The 22,908-nt window shown below is 38.3% G+C and overlaps 2 protein-coding genes across 2 annotated transcripts; both read left to right on the forward strand.

The window, feature by feature from the left end:
* Positions 1 to 4,606: 4,606 nt before the first annotated feature.
* On the forward strand, positions 4,607 to 5,533 carry LOC115077319 (olfactory receptor 5V1-like). The gene has a single exon (XM_029579610.1). The coding sequence runs from the start codon at positions 4,607 to 4,609 to the stop codon at positions 5,531 to 5,533; it is 927 nt and encodes a 308-aa protein (XP_029435470.1).
* A 12,657-nt stretch (positions 5,534 to 18,190) lies between these two features.
* On the forward strand, positions 18,191 to 19,120 carry LOC115077320 (olfactory receptor 5V1-like). The gene has a single exon (XM_029579611.1). It carries the CDS (start codon positions 18,191 to 18,193, stop codon positions 19,118 to 19,120), a length of 930 nt encoding a protein of 309 aa, XP_029435471.1.
* Positions 19,121 to 22,908: the final 3,788 nt, after the last annotated feature.

Raw genomic sequence — 22,908 nt, forward strand, 5'->3', positions numbered from 1 at the left:
ATTCAGCAGAAGAACATTGTTCCATTTCTTCCAGGATAAGGTAAGGAATCAGGGAGATTCCATTCTACCCTGTGGTGTTGCTAGACTTCAAGTCTAAATCAATTAATTGCTAAGTGCCAGAAAGTTTAGAAATTACAGACAAAAAAAATTAGAATCTATAACTTGGGAGCATGTCATTCTGTAGCAAAAACGTCTGATATTTTCCTTGTCCATTACAATATTAAAGGTGCAAATGTAGCCTATGTTAAACTATGTGAGCACAACATGGAAAGTTCTCAATCTTATCATCATATTAATATTTCAAATGTCAATTTTTCATTGGGAGGCTTAGTTGTTTTTATCAGAAGTTAATCATGATGGGATTCTGTTTCATCCTCCCATTGCAAATCAGCATCCTACTCTCCATTTTGTCCACATCTACCTCTCCATCTGCCCATCATTTTTTAATCTATTCATCCATCCAGCATCTCTTAGGCAGCTGTGACAACTGTTTGAAAATTTTTAATTGCCCAGTAAATATTTATGTGTAGGCAAGAGAACTCTTTCAAGTGTCTCCTACTGTCTAACATACCTAGGATTAATTGTGAAGAAAAAGAGTAATGTAGTTATTCACGCCTGCTATTAACTGTGCTACATGTGTTAAAATAAGGTACCTAGCTATGAAGTCAATGGGAATATGAAGTGAAAGTTATGCAATGTAACTTGATAGCTTTTTAGTATGAAGATGGAATGGGGCAAAGGAAAATAACTTTCTTCTGACCATATATTTCATAGATTAAATCACAGTGGAAGGTAATGTATTATGTCACTTGGTTATCACCAAACAGCCGTAATACAGTGCTCACTAGTTTGTTGCATTTTGTCAGACCATGAAGAGAAGGCGAGAAAGTAAATTTAAAAGTCATGCGCCACTACCAGCAGAAATCCTAACTATATTACAGGGTTTTTGCATAACTTTTCCAATATTTTGTAATGTAGCAGGAATACCTTAGTAGGTGCCGAGGACTATGCACCTTCCCATTGCACACTAAACATTGATTTAAATCCTTTTGCATCAAAATGAATGGGAAGTTCGAACCCAACAACTTGTCACCCACAGTGGCCAGTCCAAATCACCAGGAAGTACAAGGCAGATCCATTTCTTGTTGTTCATTCCCTAGGGATAAAGCAATGGTTTTACCCTGACCACCTGGCTAATAACCGTTTATGGACTTTCCTTCCAGGAACTCATCCAAAATCCTTTAAAACTCAGCTATGTTAGAAATCTTGATCACATCCTCCTCTTCCGGGGCCGACTCCGCCCCCATTTTGGTTTCGCACGCGATAAGGGACTTTTCGCGTGAGAAACGTCCCTTATCGCGTGCGAGCCACTTGGAAAATGAGGCCCTATGTGTTTGTAGGAATCCAGGTATCAATCCTAACTCAGCTAAATCCATCAAAACATTTCAGACGCTGGTGACACCTTAGAGGTCGATGTTCAGCAGGTTTGTCTGGCTAAGTTTGGTGTTTTGAAATTTCTACCTCTCTGAATGGGTAAGTTATACCTCGTAATGACTTATCTCATTAAAACTTATCCAGACGACAAAAGATACGGTGCAGATTCCAGGTAGCGCTGATAAGTTTATCTGAATAAGCCTGTTTGTGGCACAGAGAAGGTCTAAAGAAACCTGGATATGATTATCCAGATAACTGTAAATCTCAGTGGTTATATTGAGCATATAGCCAGGTAAGATTTAAAAAATAAAATCTTCTTTCCAGTCAGCAGCAGTCTTATCTACCCCCGCCCCCCCCCCCCCCCCAAAACTTAAAACAAACTATGGGGGATATAGACTTTGATCTCCCTACCCCTAACCACTTAATATAATTAGTGGTGTGAGTAGGGCTGAAGGCACCCTTTTCCCTAATTTTATAAAATATTTGTACAAATTTCTTCCCCCTATAAACCTCAAAAGGTTCCTTAATGTAGAGTGCAGGTTACCCCACACTTCAACCTTATAATCTCTTTTCACTTGCCTCAGGATAGCAATACTGCACCTCCCAATCCTATTCCTGCAACCATAGTAGCATATAGGGATGTGAATCGTTTTAGGACGATTAAAATTATCGTCCGATAATTTTAATATCGTCTTAAACCGTTATGGAACACAATACAATACAGATTCTAACGATTTATCGTTATAAATCGTTAGAATCGTGAGCCGGCACACTAAAACCCCCTAAAACCCACCCCCGACCCTTTAAATTAAATCCCCCACCCTCCCGAACCCCCCCTAAATAACTTAAATAACCTGCGGGTCCAGCGGCGGTCCGGAACGGCAGCGGTCCGGAACGGGCTCCTGCTCCTGCATCTTGTCGTCTTCGGCCGGCGCCATTTTCCAAAATGGCGGCGAAAATGGCGGCGGCCATAGACGAAAAAGATTGGACGGCAGGAGGTCCTTCCGGACCCCCGCTGGACTTTTGGCAAGTCTCGTGGGGGTCAGGAGGCCCCCCACAAGCTGGCCAAAAGTTCCTGGAGGTCCAGCGGGGGTCAGGGAGCGATTTCCCGCCGCGAATCGTTTTCGTACGGAAAATGGAGCCGGCCATACGCGTATGGCCGGCGCCATTTTCCGTACGGAAAATGGCGCCGGCAGGAGATCGACTGCAGGAGGTCGTTCAGCGAGGGTTCCGGCGCCTCGCTGAACGACCTCCTGCAGTCGATCTCCTGCCGGCGCCATTTTCCGTACGAAAACGATTCGCGGCGGGAAATCGCTCCCTGACCCCCGCTGGACCTCCAGGAACTTTTGGCCAGCTTGTGGGGGGCCTCCTGACCCCCACGAGACTTGCCAAAAGTCCAGCGGGGGTCCGGAAGGACCTCCTGCCGTCCAATCTTTTTCGTCTATGGCCGCCGCCATTTTTCAGCGCCATTTTGGAAAATGGCGCCGGCCGAAGACGACAAGATGCAGGAGCAGGAGCCCGTTCCGGACCGCTGCCGTTCCGGACCGCCGCTGGACCCGCAGGTTATTTAAGTTATTTGGGGGTGGGGGATTTAATTTAAAGGGTCGGGGGTGGGTTTTAGGGGGTTTTAATGTGCCGGTTTTTCGATTTTTCGATTTTTCGATTTTTTAACGATTTTCACGATTTTTCACGATATTTTACCCCCCCAAATGGCAACAATACGATTCCCTCCCCCTCCCAGCCGAAATCGATCGTTAAGACGATCGAGGACACGATTCACATCCCTAGTTAGCATATAAGGACTAGGAATGTACATTTGAACAAAAGAACACAGGAAGAAATTGCTATACTGGATCAGACTGAGGGTCCATTAAGTCCACCATCCTGTTTCCAATAGTCGCCAAATCCAGGACACAAGTACCTGGCAAGTACCCAAAAATTAAATAGGTTCCATGCTATTAATGCTATAATAAGCAGTGACAATTCCCTAAGTCAACTTGATTAATAGTTCATGGACTTCTCCTCCAGGAACTTGTCCAACCTTTTTTAAACCCAGCTAAGCTAACTGCCTTAATCATATCCAGAGCTTGTCTTAAGTGAAGAATTTTCTCTGACTTCTTTTAAATGTGTTACTTGCTAATTTTATGAAGTGCTCCCTAGTTCTTCTATTATCTGAAAAAATTTTGTTTTCAATTTTTAGTGTGCTATAAAACAATTAGCACTCACTAAATCAAAATAGTGTACACTAAATGGATGTAGAGAACACTATTTTCATTCAGTATGCACTAAACAGAATACAAAACTTATATGGAAAAACAAACAAACCCTAAAATGAACAAAAATAATTTCTGGTTGCATATCCCTAATAAGGGACCATTTTGGACCATCTAATCTGCTCAGTTTCAACCCCACATAGGGCCGTAGATCCTAGCTGTCACTGATACTTATTTTCTCGGTAGTGACACACCAGCTGTTACCAGCCAGTCTCTGAATAACTCCTTCAATACAAAAGATTTATGTCTCTTAATTAAAAAAAAAAAAAAATCACTGCTGGTTTGTCTCACTCCCTCGCTTAGCAGGTTCACTTCAAACACTTGCTCAAGAAGATAAGTGCCATTGCTATCATTCCTTTGATTGAGTGGTTCTACATTTTGTAAATTTTCAGGGGTACATGTAGAAAGATGGCCATGTCAGGTTTCTAGCATTTTGACTATGTTGCAATACATATTTTTATCTTATTGTGTTTTATGTTAAAATATTCAATCTTTTAAAAAAAAAAAATTTAGATTGAGTCTATTCCATATATCCTTGTCTTTTATATATAAGGCAAGGATATATTCCATATATCCTTGTCTTTTATTTTCATAGGTAACCACCAACATCTTTCTCCCCCCCAACCAGGAAAGCTCCAGCTATTTTGCAGCTTGAACTGCACAGGGATCCATTGTCTTTGCGACTCACTGGTCTGTGCTGTTCAAGCGGCAAATACCTGGAGTGCATTTCATGGAAGAGAAAAGTATACCGTGGTCCCCTGTTCATCTTAGATGGAAAATAGTTTGTAAGCATGCTTTTGAAATTTCTTTTCAGTGTACATCATATTCTTGTCAATCATTGCTTATTTCATATTTTACCTTAATTTCTCTTTGCTATTTCATTCCTTACAGATTACCAAATGATGAGTGGAAATAAAACATTGGTCACTGAATTTATCCTCCTGGGGCTTACACACTCTCATAAGGAAGAAATAATACTCTTTTGGACATTTTTAATTTTTTATCTCATTACATTAGGGGGTAACCTGGTAATAATAGTAAGCACTATCCTTTTCTCATGCTTCAATTCCCCCATGTATTTTTTCCTCTGCAACCTCTCCATCATGGACATCTGTTTTACATCTACCACTGTGCCCAAAATGCTGATGAACTTCATGGTTCAGGTTAAAACCATCTCTTTCGTTGGGTGCATTGCTCAGTTGTACTCTTTTATAGCTCTGGCTGGTGCAGAGTGTCTTCTTTTGACAGTGATGGCTTATGACCGCTATGTGGCAATCTGTAAGCCTTTGCATTATACCACCATAATGAACAGGAGAGTGTGTCTCCTGCTCATGGCCATGTCTTGGGTCTTCGCATGTTTAAACTCTATGGTACAAACTGTATTTACTTTCCACTTACCTTTTTGTGGGTCAAACCAAGTAAACCACTTTTTCTGTGATATCCCTCCCATACTAAAGTTGGCCTGTGCAGATACCCATGTCAATGAAATTGTGCTCTACTCTTCTGGTGGGTCAGTCATAATGGGTTCTTTCCTTTTCATAATGCTATCTTATATTTACATTATAATTGCAATAATAAAAATCCGCTCTGTTAATGGACGATTGAAGGCCTTCTCTACTTGTGCCTCTCACCTTTCTATTGTTGGTTTGTATTTTGGACCTGGCAGCTTTACATACTTACGACCCACATCAAACTATTCCTTGGACAGAGATAGACTGCTTCCTGTGTTATATGGCATCTTCGTTCCCATGCTTAACCCTATCATCTACAGCTTAAGGAACAGAGAAATAGTTGGGGCTCTCAGAAAAATGACTGGGAAGTTATAGGAGGCAATTTCAAGACTGTCTGAAATGGAACAAAATTTTTCAGAACTTCTTACTGTGGAATTGTTTGAACCAATTTTCAAAGAGAAAGTAGATGTGTATTCTCTCTTTGAAACTTGTCATTGGCACAAAGTAATGTATTTATTTATTTATTTGCAATTTTTTTAATATATTCTGCTATATCAAAATCCAAAGCAGCTCACAAAGTAACATTCTTAATAAAACAAAAGAAAAAAGCATTCATCCAGAAACAATTCGCAAATAATAAAAGAAATGAATTGTCAAATGCTACCACAAAATGAAAAGATAAGTCTCAGTGCTTAAAAGAGAGTCAAAGATCTTCCACACTTTTCTAAAAAAACAAACTGTCATTATTACTACTATCAAAATGCAAAGAGAGAGATATTCAAAGTCATTTAGATGTATAACAAAGTTAGAAGTATAACTTTGTTATACATCTAAATGACTTTGAATATCTCAGCCTCTTATCCAGCTAGATTTTAGCCAGATAAATCATTATCGGACTAAAATTTAGCTGGATAAAAAAGAGGCATTCTTGGGTATAACTGTGAGGAGCTACTTATCTGGCTAACTTACAGGCCGATACAATAAAACCGCGTGAAAACAGGTGCTTAGTGTTGAGTGCCCGCTTTCCTTTTTTTTTTTTTAATTCTTTATTTTCAATTTTTTAATTATACCAAGAAGATATTCTTATACAGAAAAATTGATGTCTAAAGCAAGGAATCAAACAAAGGAAAAATCTAACATTAACATATATTTCCTAATACTTTATGGCATCATAATTATAAGATAATAAGGAGATAACACAATGTAGCGTAAATCAGGAAATAACAATTTGCATATAATGCTAACATGACTGATTAACTGAACAATACTATGAACCCATATTTATTTATTCCAATACTGCTGCAGATACTTGGGGAGGATGTGCAGTCAAGAACTCTTTTAATTGTATGGGTTCAAGAAATATATAATTATTACTTTTATAAAATATACAGGCCCTACAAGGGTATTTTAATGTAAAACGGGCTCCTAACGATTACTTGTTTCCTCATCAGCAAAAATTCCTTTCGACGTTGTTGTGTCTGTTTTATCACATCAGGGTAAACCCAGATCGGAAAACCATAAAATTTTTCCTGTCTATTCCTAAAAAATAGACGAAGTATATTACTTCTCTCTGATAAAAAAGTGAAAGAAATAAACAATGGCTTTCTATGTGAGATTTCTAATTCAAAAGAATGCTCTAATATATCTGTTATATTCAGAGCTTCACTTGGTACCTCTACCTGGTTTGCCTGATGAAGGTAATAAGCCTTAACCACTACTGGAAGTGCTGCTTCGGGGATTTTTAAAACTTGCTGCATATAAGTTTTAAAGAGATTTAATGGTGAAATATCTTTAATTACTGGAAAATTTACTATTCTCAAGTTATGAGCTCTTAATGAATTTTCTACTAATTCTAATCTTTTGGAGGTATTATTTTCTGAAACAATCAACTTTACTTGCTTTTGTTCTAAAGATGTAATTTTGTTTTCAAGTAATTGCATTTGTTCATTAAACTTAGCAATTAAGTGATTGTTAGTCAGTGTTTGTTTAGTTTCTAAAGTAATTTGAGAAAGAACCTTTATTGAATTTTCAATTGATTTCAAGGTAGACCAAATTCCTTCCAAACAAATAGAGTCAGATTTCACAACAATACTAGAATCAGTAAGAGCTCTTAATTGTTCTTCTCTCTCCTCCACAGCAGTAGCTCCCACCCCATTTCGTTCTTGTAATGGTTGTAATAAATCTACTGTCTCTACCATTGCTGGTGATGACATTCTAATTTCTCTGGGGTGAGATGGCTTCTTTGGAGATCCAGGGCTAAGGGTAACATCTAAGGTCAAGGGGGGTGGTGGTCGCTCTCCCACCAACCCCCCAGTGACCAAGCTCTCCGGTGTTGAGGTTCCAGCCATTGAAAAGAAACCGGGAATCTGTGATTGCCGAGGGTCCATTGCTGGTGATCTTATTGTCTCACCTCTCAATCTCCCCTTTCTTTTAGTATGAGGCATATATGACTCAAGAAAATATTAACACAATCACAGAAGATCCTCCACCAGTTCTTTTCACAATTGTTCAGATCAGTCAATTTTCCTTCTCCTTATCGAGTGCCCGCTTTCCTAATGCACACTCAGCCACCTCTCCTGGGCACATGACAGAATATTTGAATGAGGAGAAATATGCACCCCTCGCGCCTCCTTGGCAGTGGCGCCCAGGAGAGGTAGCTGTCAGGTGGCTGTAAAGAGTTAGGAAAATGGATGCCCAATTTTACGAGCATCCGTTTTTCCTAACCTGGGCCCAGCCATGGGTTAGGAAAATAAACACTCTAATTGAGCGTCCCTTTTCCTAACCTGACCTCTGGCACACTTTTTAAAAAATTTTAATTTTTTTTTTTTAACCTTTTGTTTCCTCTGACAATATCCCCATGATATTATGTTGGAGGATGTACAGAAAAGCAGTATATTATTAACTACAGTGGCATAAAAAGTTGAGTAATATGTGTGTGTCCCCACAGAGGCTCAGGCTCTCTCTCCCCCTCCCCCTCTCCTGCCCAAAATGGGATTTACAATTTTAGTGCAAATCCCTTTTTAGACATATCGCACAGCATAATGCCAGGAAAAAAGGTGTAGTTATTTCCGACATTAAAACCTGTGATAACATGCTTTGCACTATCACACGCAATGCTAAACACTCCTCATTTTAATAAACTATACCCAAACTCCTCTCATTCAGGAAAAAAATTGAAAATTTGCATACTCATCCTGTGATGCATTATTGATCATAGGCATTAGGGCATTATAGAGGGTGTTAAGGCCCTAACGCCTGTGATAAGGCCCTAACACATTTTGAGGAATGACCCCCTATGTGCGATATTTTCCTCCCCGACCTAAACATGTCCCTGGGGAATTCCTTCTCTAAATCTGGCCAGAAAACTTGCATACTTTTAGTGTTATTGAGGGAAAGCAGTTTTCAGACATGTTAATAACATACGAGAATTATTTATCCATGTAAATAACTTTAAGAATTGTCCTTCTATTGACAAAGCTCTGATCTGATGACCCCATGAGAAAACACAGAACTTCCCATGTATATGCAAATAATTTCAGTAGGAACAATTACCAATCTAAAAGCCTTTTCTGAACATGCTGATCTAAAGAGTCATTCATAGTCTTGTTTAATTACACACCTTGATACAGCTTTTTTAAAAAAGTAAAGTCACTTATAAAGTACTAACATATTGTGCAATAATTAAAGCGCATACCGATTTTTTCGGAAACAATTCTCTTAGGTCTTGGGGGAAGGAGTTCCAGCCATTGCACATGACTGACACCTACTGGACAGATTCAAGATTCATTTTTCTGATTAACAGTCACTAAAGCAGGGCTTCTAAAACCTATACCGGGAACACCACAGCCGGTCAGGTTTTCAAGATATCCACAATGAATTGGTATGAAATAAATATGCATATACTGGGTTTCTTATATATCAGCAAATTTATCTTGTGCATATTCATTCTAGATATCTTGAAAATCCAACTATGGTTAGGGTCACTAGGATAGGTTTGGGAAACTCTGCACAATAATATATCATTGTGGGGTTACATCACTTTGTCTAAATGATCGGTGTCATTGTCCTTAAACCAAGTCATTAGCATGCTGCAATTATGAGCAGTCAATTTGGTGATTATACTTATATTGCCCAAATTTTATATTCTAGTAAAATAAATTATTATAAAGGTTAAAGGCCAGTTGCTATCCTGAATGCTGGATTTTAAAAAATAAACTAGAACTCTTTTTTGTGGATTAATCTATGAATTATCCAAGGGTAGTACACATGGGTTTTGGGATATTTATAAAGTCCTCCTTCAGATCACAATGATAACACACCTGAAGACAAAAGAGAGCTGCAACATTGCTGGAGAATTTTTGCTTTGGTCTGAAATACTATACATAGCAAACAAGCACCACACAAAGAACATCCAAGTTCCCACACCCACCCAACCACCCAGCAGATGCATTACCGAAGTAAAAGACCTAAGCATTACATTGGACTCCGAGCTCAACCTAAAAAAACATATCACCACAACAATAAAAGATGGCTACTTCAAGCTACAAGTCCTCAAGAAAATCAAGTCCCTCCTCTTCAATCAAGACTACAGGACAGTACTTCAATCTCTCTTATTCTCCAAACAGGACTACTGCAACTCCCTTCTACTTGGGCTCCCTTCATCCACCCTCAAACCCCTGCAACTATTCCAAAATGCAGCAGCCAGATCCCTAACAGTAGTTGCTCCGCCCATATCACACCCATCCTCCTTACCACAGAACCCAATACAAAGCCCTCACCCTACTACACAAATCAATACACAATAAAAACACAGAATGGCTAAAAGATGCCCTCCACCATCATCACACCCAAAGAAACCTCAGGTCTAAAACCACCGGCCTGCTAAACATACCCTCCGCCAAACAAGCACACCTCACTGCAACCAGAGAACGCTCCATATCAATAGCGGGCCCTTCCTTGTGAAACACACTCCCTGAACAACTCAGATTGGAGACTTCCACCCAGTCTTTGAAAAAAAACCTAAAAACCTGGCTATTCCAAAAAGCTTTTCAGCCCTCAAGCCCAATTCCCCCCTATCCTCCCCATCCCAACCCCATAATAAAATGGAAACATCACAATCCTACTTAACCTTTTGACATGCCTGTGTACCTCAATAAGCCCCATATTCCTCCTAAGTACAGATTTCCCCTATGTAAATAGAGATGCCTACCTCCCTGTGTAACTATAGTTATTACCCTGTTGAGCTGTTTGAATCAATTCTTTTCAATGTTCACCACTGTTAAAATGTAATTGTATTAACTGTTGATGCGCCTCCGTTCCATGTAAAAATAGTAAGACACGTTCATCCTACTATTTATTTATTTATTTATTTATTTCGGATTTTTATATACCGACATTCTCAATACAATTATCGAATCAGGTCGGTTTACATATAACAAAACTTTCGCAACAAAGGCGTTACATTGAACAGCGTTTTCTTAACATATAACGTATAACATATGGCATATAACATATAACATATATGTATAAATAATAAGAATTAAATATTACATAGATAATAATAATAATAATAACTCGTCAACAGGACGTGGGTAAATGTTCGGCATGTTAAAAGCGAGAATAAATATCTAGAAAAATTGAAGGGGTGGACTAAATTGTGATATGAGATATGTGATATTTCTCCACATTAACATGTAAACCGATGTGATACATCCCAATGAATGTTGGTATATAAAAGCAAAGAAATAAATAAATAAAAAGAAGGTAATATACAATCTGCTGAAAATACATTTTTTCGAGGACCAATATGCCAGCTGGAACTCCATTTGTGCATGTCCTAAACTCTTGAAGACTTTTGTACTAACAATTGGAAATAACTGATGAATATCTCCACTGCTTGGGAAATTGAAAAGGTGTATTATTGATTCCCTTCTTGAGCTGCATCAACAAGGGTGCTCTGGAATAACTGTTCATGATATCAGAATAAAGAAATATTAAGCAATGTCATACTCAGTAGTTATATTATTTCTTGATCAGATGTAGGAAGAAGTCACAATGTTAGGAAACACTGGCCCATGTGTAAAGTGAGAATATACTTTAGGATTGAGAATTGAGGCTAATTAATTCTTTCCTGGCCCTAGAGATTATATAGGCTGATATATTAAGCTAAATAGACCATTTGGCACTAAAAGAAGCAGTATCTGATTCTAGCCAATGCTGAACACACCTAAAAGGTCTGTTGGGAAGCAGAGGTGTTCAGGGACTTTCAGTGTCAGAAACTCAACGTGCATCCTATGCAGTAGCTACTTAGCTCTTAATAGCTTGGATTTGATTGTTATATTGTAAAAAAAAAAAAAAAAAAAGAGAGAACGATGAATCACATTTAAATATTCTAGAAGGCATTTTCAAAGCAGATGTTAGATGCTAGCATGGAGAAACAGCAGCTGTTTCAATTCACATGTGAATTGCCAAGAATGATAAATAGGTGAGATAGAATGGCTTAATCTCAATGCAGTCAACAAAGCAACTGAAAACCAGAGCACAGGTATGTTCACAAAGATGCAAGTCTGATAAATAAATCAATTAAAAAACCCCCAATTAAATGAATTCCCTGTGTAGCTTGTGTCTTGTAAATGTGCACTGCATTGGTCCTAAAGCCTTCCATATTGCATTTCGTGTATCACATAAGCAACACAACACATATCACATATCACAACAGAACATAAATCTTTTTCATATCCACCTTCACGTTCTTTTTATGCCAGCAATCCCCTCCTTCTGTCTTTCGTCCTATCTTGCAGAAACCTTTTCTTCTCATTAACGGTATCAACCGTCAACTTCAAGTGTTGCTTACACTCATATCTATTGTTCAATGTATTGTTCAATGTATTTATTGTCTTTTATTAAGTTAATGTTCTGATTCATTCTCTGTCACACTGTTATGAATTTAAATGTAACTGGTTTGTTATAATGTAAACCGGAGTGAAGGCTATGTCAGCTGTACCTCGGTATATAAACAAATGCTAAATAAATAAAAATAAATAAATATTCTATCAGAGGAAAGGAGATGGGCGTGCATATAGTTGACAGAATATTCTAAAGTTTAACATCTGTATTTCAAGAGACCCTTGCTTATCAAATCTCAGTATCCAAAACTTAGCATGTAAAGTTCCAGGATTTTATCAAACGGACTATCAAATGACTTAGAACATCTACTGAAGTAATTAATGCATGCCTTTTTGTAAAAAAATATCTGTTATAGCCTTTTCCTGCCCACATTAATATGATGCACATTGATATGGCATACTGTAGTTTCAGTTGTCTGCATATCCAGGAAAATTTAAATGGGATAATTACCAAATGCAGTACTAATGGAGCTATGAAAGAAGGCCTACAGGAGATAAGAGAGTATTTATTTATTCAGTTTATTTTTATATTATGTGTAATCTGCAAAGTTTATAAAATGAGCTTAAATAACAGGAAGTTGAAAAGTAAGACAACCAACAAAAGAATATACTGAACAAACTAGAACTAGATCACAAAAGATGGAAAGTGTTTAACAGAAATTAAAAGAAGAAATGAGCAAATATTCTATGAGTGTAAGGAGGTTTTTTTTTTTTTTTTACGAGGAGTTTAGATTTAAAGGTAAAGAACAGGTCACTTAAGGCAGACAGCAATCTCAGGGGTAGAATGGGGAAATGAAACATGGGTTTGCAGTACAGATAATAATAAAGGAGATGCATGTGCTTGAAATTGGTGTTACAGAATAATTCTGAAGTTTGGCTGGAAGGATGTGATCTCAGATAAAAGAAATCAAGAGAAGAAGGGAGGTAGAAGGACTCTGGTGGAATATGTGGTCAAAAGGGAATGAGATCTGGTGATCATGTACTCGGAGGGTCTGGGAGCAAATCAGCTAATCTAGTAGGAGCAGGTATGAGAAAGGGCACAAGAGATATAAGGAAAGCAGAGATCAGGCTGGGATCACATCATTAAAAATACTCAATAGCTGGAAACAAGGGTGAAACAAAGATAAAGGCTGAGCAAAGAGATAACTGGAACACCATACCTGCTATTGCTAAAAAAAAAAAAATCAATCTCACTATCTAAGAAGAAGCTATTTTATTGATAATTATTGATACCTCTCTCTATATATATGTAACACTTATCTAGCTATACTTACAAGGATATTCAGCAGCATGGCTATGTTGCTGAATATCCACATATATATTGCAACTTAGCCGGCTAAATAATGCCACCCTGATCCACCTACTGCCTGCCCACAAAGTTCCCTGGCTTAGAAATGACTGAATAAGTGACTTGTCTGGCTATCTAGTGGTTGCTGAACTCAAGCGGATATTCATTAGCCAGATGTTTCTACTTATCCAGCTATCTGCCAGCTGAATATTGGGCCCCCTATTTTTACTTTCTCATATTCAAATTCTCTTGTATTAGAAACATTTTTCTTCAGGATGAAAAATCAGTTCATATGACCTTTTGCACACTACAACTAATTGGATATGTTGTACAGATCATCTAGGTTTCAATCTTTTTGTTGGCAAAAAAGTATCTTTTTCGTTTATGTGATTACATCACTGAATTTATACTTTCCCCAAAGTTAATGTTTCACTGAAGCTTTCCAAAACTGACTATTTGCTTTGTCACATTACCTTATTGGTAAACTAAATGATTAAGGTCAGCATACATATAGAATTTTTTGCTATTTCCCTGAATGTCATGGTATAACAATTAGGGATGTGAATCGGGTGCCCAATCGTTCCCGCTTTTGGCATCATCTGGCCGCGGGAAAAAAATTGTTTTCCTGCATTTCCCCTATTTTATTTAGTGAAAAATCATTTTTCAGGTTAGTGCACGCTATCGGGAGTTAGCACGCACTAACAAAAATAGCAAAAAATAACAAAAATAAACGGTTTTTTGTTATGAAAAATCGGGGGTAAAATTGATTGCTTCTTTCTTTTAACCGATTTCTAACAAATTTAGAAATATCGTACGATATTTCAATTTGTTAGAAAAACGATTCACATCCCTAATAACAATTGCGATTCTCTTAATGCCAAAAATGATATGGTCTTCTCAAATTTCCCTTACTGGGTTTCCTCAGGGAAAACCATTTGTGAGTGTCAATAGCACTTCATTCTTCACTTATATGTTAACTGCTCCCTTATATTGTAACCATATTTTTCAGCAGGAAATGCAATATGGAATAGCACTTATTTCATAGAATGCCTTGTCCAACAAACTTCCAAGGGAAGGAATTTTCATACGCAAACTTCATCACTACTTTTAACCCTAGACAGTTCTGTTTCAATTGAAGATGCTGGTTAGATTATACAGTAGATATGATAATGACCAAAACAGTGATTTCTTAGTGAGTTTAATATTTGCTAAACTCAAAATTAAATGTCATCTTCAGTCATGTAGGATCATTCTTCATGATCACTTCTGTCATCTGATAGGGCTTCTTAGCCTGCTCAGGCTGCCAAGTTCTCCCTACCTACTGTGTCACCACAGACCCCCACTCAGTCTCCAGCCATCTTCCTCCCTTTCTCTTACCACCGCTAAGCTTGCTTGAATTGTGTCTCAGGTTTTATTTGATAAACTCTTCTGTTTTCAGCATCTTCCCTTTTCTAACTGGTCTTTACATTTCTTGGTGATAAAGATATGAGTTATTTTAGGGTGACATTCAGACTGATGACCATATCAGATTCCTCTAGATAATTAGGAATAGTACGGTATAACAATTTGTTTATTGATCTGCCATCTTTTCTCTTTCCCTCTCTCTCTTTCAAAAAATACAAATTAGGTGATAAAGACCCTCTCTAGAACATGTCCATTCAAACCCTTTAAATCATTCAGCAGACAGCATGTGGGAGACAGAGAGGAGATAGAAATATAAGATCAAATAAAATTGATAGAATGGCATAGTTAAAAAGCAGAGCAAACAACTATTTGAAAATCCAATTCAGAATTTCACGTGTGCCATTTACAGCTTGCCCTTATTTTAAAGTACAGTGAGAGTGTTGACAGTGTTACTTCCTAATATTTGCCTAATAGTTTAAGCAAGAATGATTGTGTTGCAAACAAAAAAAACACATTGATAGTTGGTAAGGCAGCTGTGTATTACAATTTCAGAAGTGTTTACTCTTTACTATCCAAACTTTACCTCATTTTACTTGAGAACACAGGGGATTGCATGCATAAGGCATATTTTGTATGACTTGAATCTGTACATATTAGCATAAAGGAAAACCAATCTGAGCAAATCTAGAATTGTTTGAGTTGAATGTTTGCATATCAAATCCTGGCTTCCAACTAAATTCAAGGAGCTTTGTCCAGTTTTCTCCCTCTCTCTCTCTCTCTCTCTCTCTCTCACTCCATCACTCACACACACAGACACACATACAAACACAAACACAGATACACATACACGGTGACACACTGACTCACAATAGTGCACACTGGATTATGGCACCCCACTGAGCCTGGAAACAGGTCTAAAGACAGAATTAAAACTGAGCTGAACCCATAATTAGAGCCCATCGTAACAGAAAATAAAATGGACACTGACTGTAGACATCTTGTCTATATTTTTGGTGCCAATTTTTTTAAATTCAATTTTAACATACTTTACATACTTAAATAGGTGCTTCTTAAGGAAGAGTTTAAAGTCAATGGAAGAATAGACAGTGAGGCTGATCTCAAATAGGGGATGATATTTCAATAAGGAAAAAACATATGTTTTATCAGTATGTATATCATTTGTTAATAGGAAGTGTAAAGAAGAATGTTAATGGCTAGAAGACCAATGAATAACAGGATAAAAATAATGGATACAAAAGTTAAATAAATTGGAAAATGTTTCCTAAAATTAAAAATGTTACAACTTAGCCATTAGGGTATGTCCAACACTGGAAGATAAAAGGTTCAAGATTGTATCGCAACTCCTCTATCTGGTTCTGAATTCATTCTATTTAGAATCCAATATATATAAAATGTTTATATATTTATGTGTATGTATGCATTTCAGTTCTCTATTGTGTGCTAAAGATTTATTTCGCCAGTGTCACCAATACAGTTAAAGGAGTAGCCTGATTGGATGGGGGAAGGGGGAAGTTGCATTGGTCATTTATTTCACATGAAGTGATTGTCTAGTCGTCTTCATGTTGACTCATCCAGGAGAGTTATTGCATTGCATAAATTGTACCCAATAACTTCAGCGGCAAGTAAATCTCACTTTATATGACACATATGTGTGTATATCTATCTATCTATCTAACATTATGCTTTATATCCAAGCTTTTTCTTCTTTGATGTTTGATGTTGGATTATGTCTATGTGTGACTAAGGTGTATTGATTGCTGTTTTAGAGTTTGTTTACTTTAGAAAACATATTATTTTATTTGGGTGAAATAAGTAATTGCTACAGAGATATAAGGAAAGGATTATGTGGCCCCAAATTATAATACACAATATAATTATATGTATTTTTTCCCTTGTCCAAAGAAAGTGCATTGTGAACTGCAAAGCACCCTACAGTACATAAAGATATTAGAAGAGAGCAATGCAATGACATATGAAAGATATAATGCATTGTATTAATCTTTCCCACATAAATTGGAAATGTAATTTATATGAATCAAGTAAGCCCTGTAATGAATGTATTTGTTGATGCATACCAGGTCTATTTGTGAAGAAATTTGTAATTGGGTAAAACAATTTAGAAATTATTTGACTAGGGTAGCTCTGATGGCTAGGTTAAAAGGATACAGGACTAAGAATGGGGAACCCTCCCCTAATTAAGCATACATGAGGGAACATGGTGCCTCAGCCTTGGACCTCCAGTGCAATAAAAGGCAGTGCACAATATTGGAGTAGGTTTCAAATGGATGAAAAAGCACAAGGTCTAAGACATGTTTTTCCCAATATCGTATGCTACTTATATTGGAGTAAGAAAAAAAGCCATTTAAGAGTAAATTATTGGAAAAGTGAAATTCTTTTTTCTGATCTATTTTTTTTTTGTTTGCAGAGAGATTTCATTTCTCAAAAAAAAACAAAACATCATTGAGCATGTTCAAATTAATGTGATTTAATTTTGTCTGGACAATATCTGTATAATAGGTTTCTTGGAAGGGATCAGTTGATTAAATAATCCCATGTCATGCAAAACTGTCTAGAATTTAAGCATAGTTTATTGGGGGTATTTTTGTCCTATAGCAAAGGGAAACTGTGGTCACCCTGCAGTACTGAAGGATTACTTACAAATCGTGAAACCAAGGTGGTTTTGAGAGACCCGGTTTCATGTCATGCTAACAACACAGATGATGATGATGAGGAGGAGGAGGGTCACTCTGCCATTCCTAAAGTCTTCCAAGTACAGCAGCCTAATAACAAACCTACAGACCTGGAAATCCCAAATCATCTCTGGTTTTAAAGGTCCTATAAGTGCTACATGTATGATACGAGTCTAAGAGGGTCATTCTCTAAAGGTATCGCTCGCGAAAAGGGAGTTTTCGCGTGCGATACCTAAATCGGGGCGGGTTCTGGGTGGCGTCGGCATCGGAAGGGAGGACGTCGGGGCGGCACCGGGGCCGACGCTGCGGTGACATCGCTGATGGCGAAAGGTAAGGTAAGGGCCCCCCCCGCCCCCCATTACCGCCGGATTCTCTAAGGTCTGTGACCTTAGAGAATCCAGGCCTAAGTGGTAAAAGGCATTTTTTGTAGCTCTTGCTAAAAAAAAATAAATTGGAAGAAACTCTCTCTGGAAGCATCATGAACAGATAAAGTAGTCGAGAAAGGATGATCATTTTAAAAATTTGATAAGCAAACACGAACACACAACTAAGAAAGCAAAATTTTGTTTAAAACAGATAGAAAACAAATTGAATAAAATTATCCTTTTTTTTTTTCTTACCTGGAATTCAATATACTTAAAGTTGCCCTGAATTCATTCAAAGGGAAACACATTCTATTATTTTAATTGTAATTGCAAATGTCCTTTGCTTATAGGTGAAATAAATGGAGAAAAGAAATCAATCATTCGTGACAGAATTTATCCTCCTTGGACTTACAAATTCACATGAGCAGGAGATAATCCTGTTTGGGGTGTTTTTGGTTATCTACTTAATAACACTGATGGGAAACATGATAATAATTTTAACCATCAGCCTTTTCTCATGCTTCAACTCCCCCATGTATTTTTTTCTCCGCAACCTCTCCTTCCTGGACATCTGTTTTACATCCACCACTGTGCCCAAAATGCTGGTGAACTTCTTGCTTCAGGTTAAAACCATCTCTTTCGCTGGGTGCGTTGCTCAGTTATACTCTTTTATATCTCTAGGTGGTGTAGAGTGTCTTCTTCTGGCAGTGATGGCTTACGACCGCTATGTGGCGATCTGCAAGCCTTTGCATTACACCAGCATCATGAACAGGAGAGCGTGCATTCTGCTTGCCACTGCGTCCTGGGTCCTCGCTTGTTTGAACTCCCTGGCGCACACCGTTTTCACCTTCCGATTACCTTTCTGTGGGTCAAACCAAATAAACCACTTCTTCTGCGATATCCCACCCATGTTAGAGTTGGCTTGTGCAGATACCCACATTAATGAACTCGTGGTCTACTCTTCTGGTGGGTCAGTCATACTGGGTTCTTTCCTGTTCACGCTGCTGTCTTACATTTATATTATATCTGCAATAATAAAAATCCGCTCATCTCAGGGAAGGCTGAAGGCATTCTCCACCTGTGCTTCTCATCTCACTGTCGTCAGCATGTTTTTTGGGACTATTATCTTTACATACCTTCGACCCACATCAACCTATTCCTTGGATCAGGATCGAGTGATTCCTGTGCTGTATGGAATTGTCACTCCCATGCTAAACCCCATCATCTACAGCTTAAGGAATAAAGACATGCATGGGGCTCTCAAAAGAATGATTGGACAGAAAAATTAAGCAAACTCTGGACCTGACCCTGTTAGAAGAAATGGACTGTTTAATTAAGTACTAACATGTCAATATCATCTTATGTATTTAAATGAGGGTGGGTGAGGGTGTTCCAAAAGCAAGACTGGGCATCTAGCTCCCTTTGAAATTCTACCTTGGTTTCTGTCAAACATTTGCATGGCTGCATGCTTTTGACAATTTAGTTCTCAATTAAATTCTTTCAAGATCATGCAAACTGACTTTCAAGCACTTGGAGCCCCACTTTTTCCTAAAGCTTGGGACTATCTATGTTGGTCAAAGCAATGAAATAATTTCAGTGAATTGTACTTTTATATTTTGCTATGAACCCTGTACATTTTCAATTTTTTTTTAATTGCTGCTAACCTTTCTGCATGGATAATCATTGTAATTACACTTTATCAAGATTTAAAGCACTTTTTGGAAACTACCTGCCACAGTATGTTTCTTCCCGGGTTCCTATTCTGTGTTTATGCACAGCATCTTATGATTATACAAGCAGTAGCAATTCTGGGTTGAAAGGAAATTTCATTTACAATTTGGCTATATACACTATGTTCTTCTGAAAAGTATTGTGATAGTTGAGACTTCTAATTTGTCTCAGTTTGCAAAAGCTTATTAAAAAGCATCTGTTAATTAACTGTGAGTAGATAAGGATGAAGAACATATTTAAAAAATGCATAGTACATAAAACAAATTTTTTTGGGGGGCAGGATTTGCATTGACTTAAAAAAAAAACGTTTACTTTCATTAACAAAGAGCCCATTATTGGAGTTACTGCAAAAGTTGTTTAAGTACATTTTTTATTACATTAAGAAGTTTAGGGTTTCAGAGATATTTGGCCAGCACACATCTTGATAAATGCATAATAAATGGAAGGCCACTTGATTCTGGTAACCTTGTTCATGACTTATAACTTGATTCTGGTAACCTTGTTCATCCTAGGCAGTTCATAACTGCCTAGGATAAACCTATGTTTTTGTATCTTACAGTTTTTGTTGATTTATATATTTATCTCTCTCTAATTGTTTCTTAGTTTAAACTCTGTACTGTCTTCCATTGCCCAGGTTTTATGCTCCCTGTTTAATGTAACTTTACTTTCTACCTTGATGTTAATTGGTTTCCCCTCAGTTACATTGTAAACCGGTACGATAAGACCTAGTCTTGAGCATCGGTATAGTAAAAGAAATTAAATAAATAAATAAATAAATAAATAAAAGAAAAACCCATGCATATCCCTCCAGTTATGCTTGAATTCTTTGTAGACTTCAACATGGTTAGCAGCTGTTCTGATTTTGGTCCAGATGTCAAAACTGAGCCGACTATATGGTCCAATTGTATTTTTTTTCTGCCATCAACTACAATTTTACTATGTTACTATGGGGGTTATTTTCTAAACCCTTATCGCGTGTGTTAGTGCCCTAACGCACGAGCTAAGGCCATATCGCATGCGAAAAGGGCATTTTCGCATGCAATATGATGTAAATTAGGGGGAGGGGAGGAGTCAGGGCAGGGAGTGGAGGAGTCGGGTGGGAAGGGGAGGAGTCAGGCGGGGAGGGGCGGAGTTGGTGGTGTTTTTGCTGCCAGCTATAATGTTTCTAACATTATCGTCGGCAGTAGCGCACCGAATAGCGCCACCTTTCACGGTGGCGCTATTCAGTGCGAAAGCTGGCGCCGGCCATCCAGTGCTCCTACCATGTGACAGGGACTGGCCAATGGCATGGATACCCTGTCACATGGTAAGGGCAAAGGGCCATCGGCGCCATTTTCTTTTAGTGCAGCTGAAGGCCTGGGAACGGGAGATCGCTCCCCGCGGCCCCCCTGGACCACCAGGTATGTGTTAAAAGTTTTGGCGGGGGGGTGTCTGGAGAGTGGAGGAGGCTAAGGGGTAATTTTAAAGGGTCGGGGTGGGGTTTTTTTTATCGGCGCGGGCCTCACTAAAAAAAATTAGTGATGTGAATTGGAATCGGAACTGATCCCAATTCACATCTCTAACGATCAGATTTCCCCCCCCCCCAGCCGAACCCGATCATTAAAACGATCGAGCACACGATTCATATCCCTAGTTACAATACACAAAGTTTGGGTCCTCCCTGATTTGAAAATGGCTCCAGATCACAGATTTCTTTCATGATCCCTTGCCTCTTTCTGCATCCTTTGGGGTTGATGACACTGCTGACTGAAGTGGCGGTGAAGACGGATGGAGCCTGAGGAACTGGGGCAGAGGATTCACTCATCCTCTCTTCCTGCACTGTCAGTGTGGCCTGCTCTCCCTCACCAACATTAGCTCCTGCCTGTCTCTCCTCTGTCAGTGAAGTGGAAGCTAGCATGGTACTGACTAAGCCTCCTAAATTTGGGTCTTTGTCTAATGCTTCTCTCATCTCTGCTTCAGGAAATCCTTTGAAGGGAGATTCATCAAGCTCTGATTCAGAGGAAGAGGATGACAAAACTGCTTGTACGGCCACTGCTTCACTAAGAGATTATGCTGCTGGTGCTTTAGGTTTCACCATTTGTATTTGTACTTCTAAAGGTCTTGGTGGATGTACTCTGCAGGAGCTGCTACCAGTGCTTTCCCTTTCCCTCTCCTCTGACACAACAGGCTCTGGCTGAGACACTGATGGAACTGGCATATCCTCCCCAAATTTCAATTTTTTGCGGCTTGACATGCCTGCTTCTCCTAGTAGTTAGAGCAGTGGGCTACGAACCATGAGACCAGGGTTCGAGTCCTGCTGTCGCTCCTTGTGACCTTGGGAAAGTCACTTTACCCTCCATTGCCTCAGGTACAAAACTTAGATTGTAAGCCCTCTGGGGATAGGGACTCAACTACAGTACCTGAATGTAAACCGATGTGATATCTCAGATCGAATGTCGGTATATAAAAATAATAAATAAATAAATAAAATAAAATGATGACATTTTGGATTTGAAAAAATTCCTCTTTATTTTGGTTGTCTTGCTAGCAAATCTCCTACCAACAACTGCAAGGGTCCAGCATCCTCTAGTACCTTTGCCCGATATAATGGAATCTGATCTACTGCAGTACTGGACAAAAGATGTTTTAAATTAATATTTATTTCTTCAAATGAAGTGGATGTCTGTGTGACATACTGACACTTGTGTGACTACAGTGATCATTCTGTATATAACGTTGAACAACACACAAAGAGAATGCACCTCAGTAGAACTATTTTAGTATTTTGCTCTGCTGACTAGCACAGTGCATGTGCACAGAAAAAGGAAAGAATGGTATAATGCTCTAATATGTGTGTAAGTATACGGCTGTACACTAGTATTAAATGAAGTAACACATTAAATTAATCCATAAAGTGGCTGGCTATACCTGTGGTGGTGGTGACTGGCACAGACTGCTCTCTTTGTGAATGTACACACACAGACTCAGACACTGAGAGTTAAAACAACCTCTCTATCTTGGGTGCTGTGGCACAGCTAGTAGCGCTGGTACTACACTGGTTAGTTAACACTGCAAGAGGTTTAAAATTTAATAAATCACTGCAAACACAGCCACTGGCAAAGCCATTGAAAGATTAGCTTTCCAATGGTGAAGATGGCTACATGAAAAATTCTTCAAAAGATAACCAAGGGTAACAGAGCTATTAAAGAGACCATCATACATGGGAACCTTTACTCAGTAAAGGACAGTTTCACTCAACGTGGCTGGATTATCCAGCGAGCCAATTTTTCCCTTATATTTTTCAAATCATAGGTCTCATAAAAGTTAAAAATGCAAAATTCAGCAATGTGTTTTTATTGAACAGTTT

This window comes from Rhinatrema bivittatum, chromosome 16 (assembly GCF_901001135.1).
Source record: "Rhinatrema bivittatum chromosome 16, aRhiBiv1.1, whole genome shotgun sequence".
Taxonomy (NCBI): Eukaryota; Metazoa; Chordata; class Amphibia; order Gymnophiona; family Rhinatrematidae; genus Rhinatrema; species Rhinatrema bivittatum.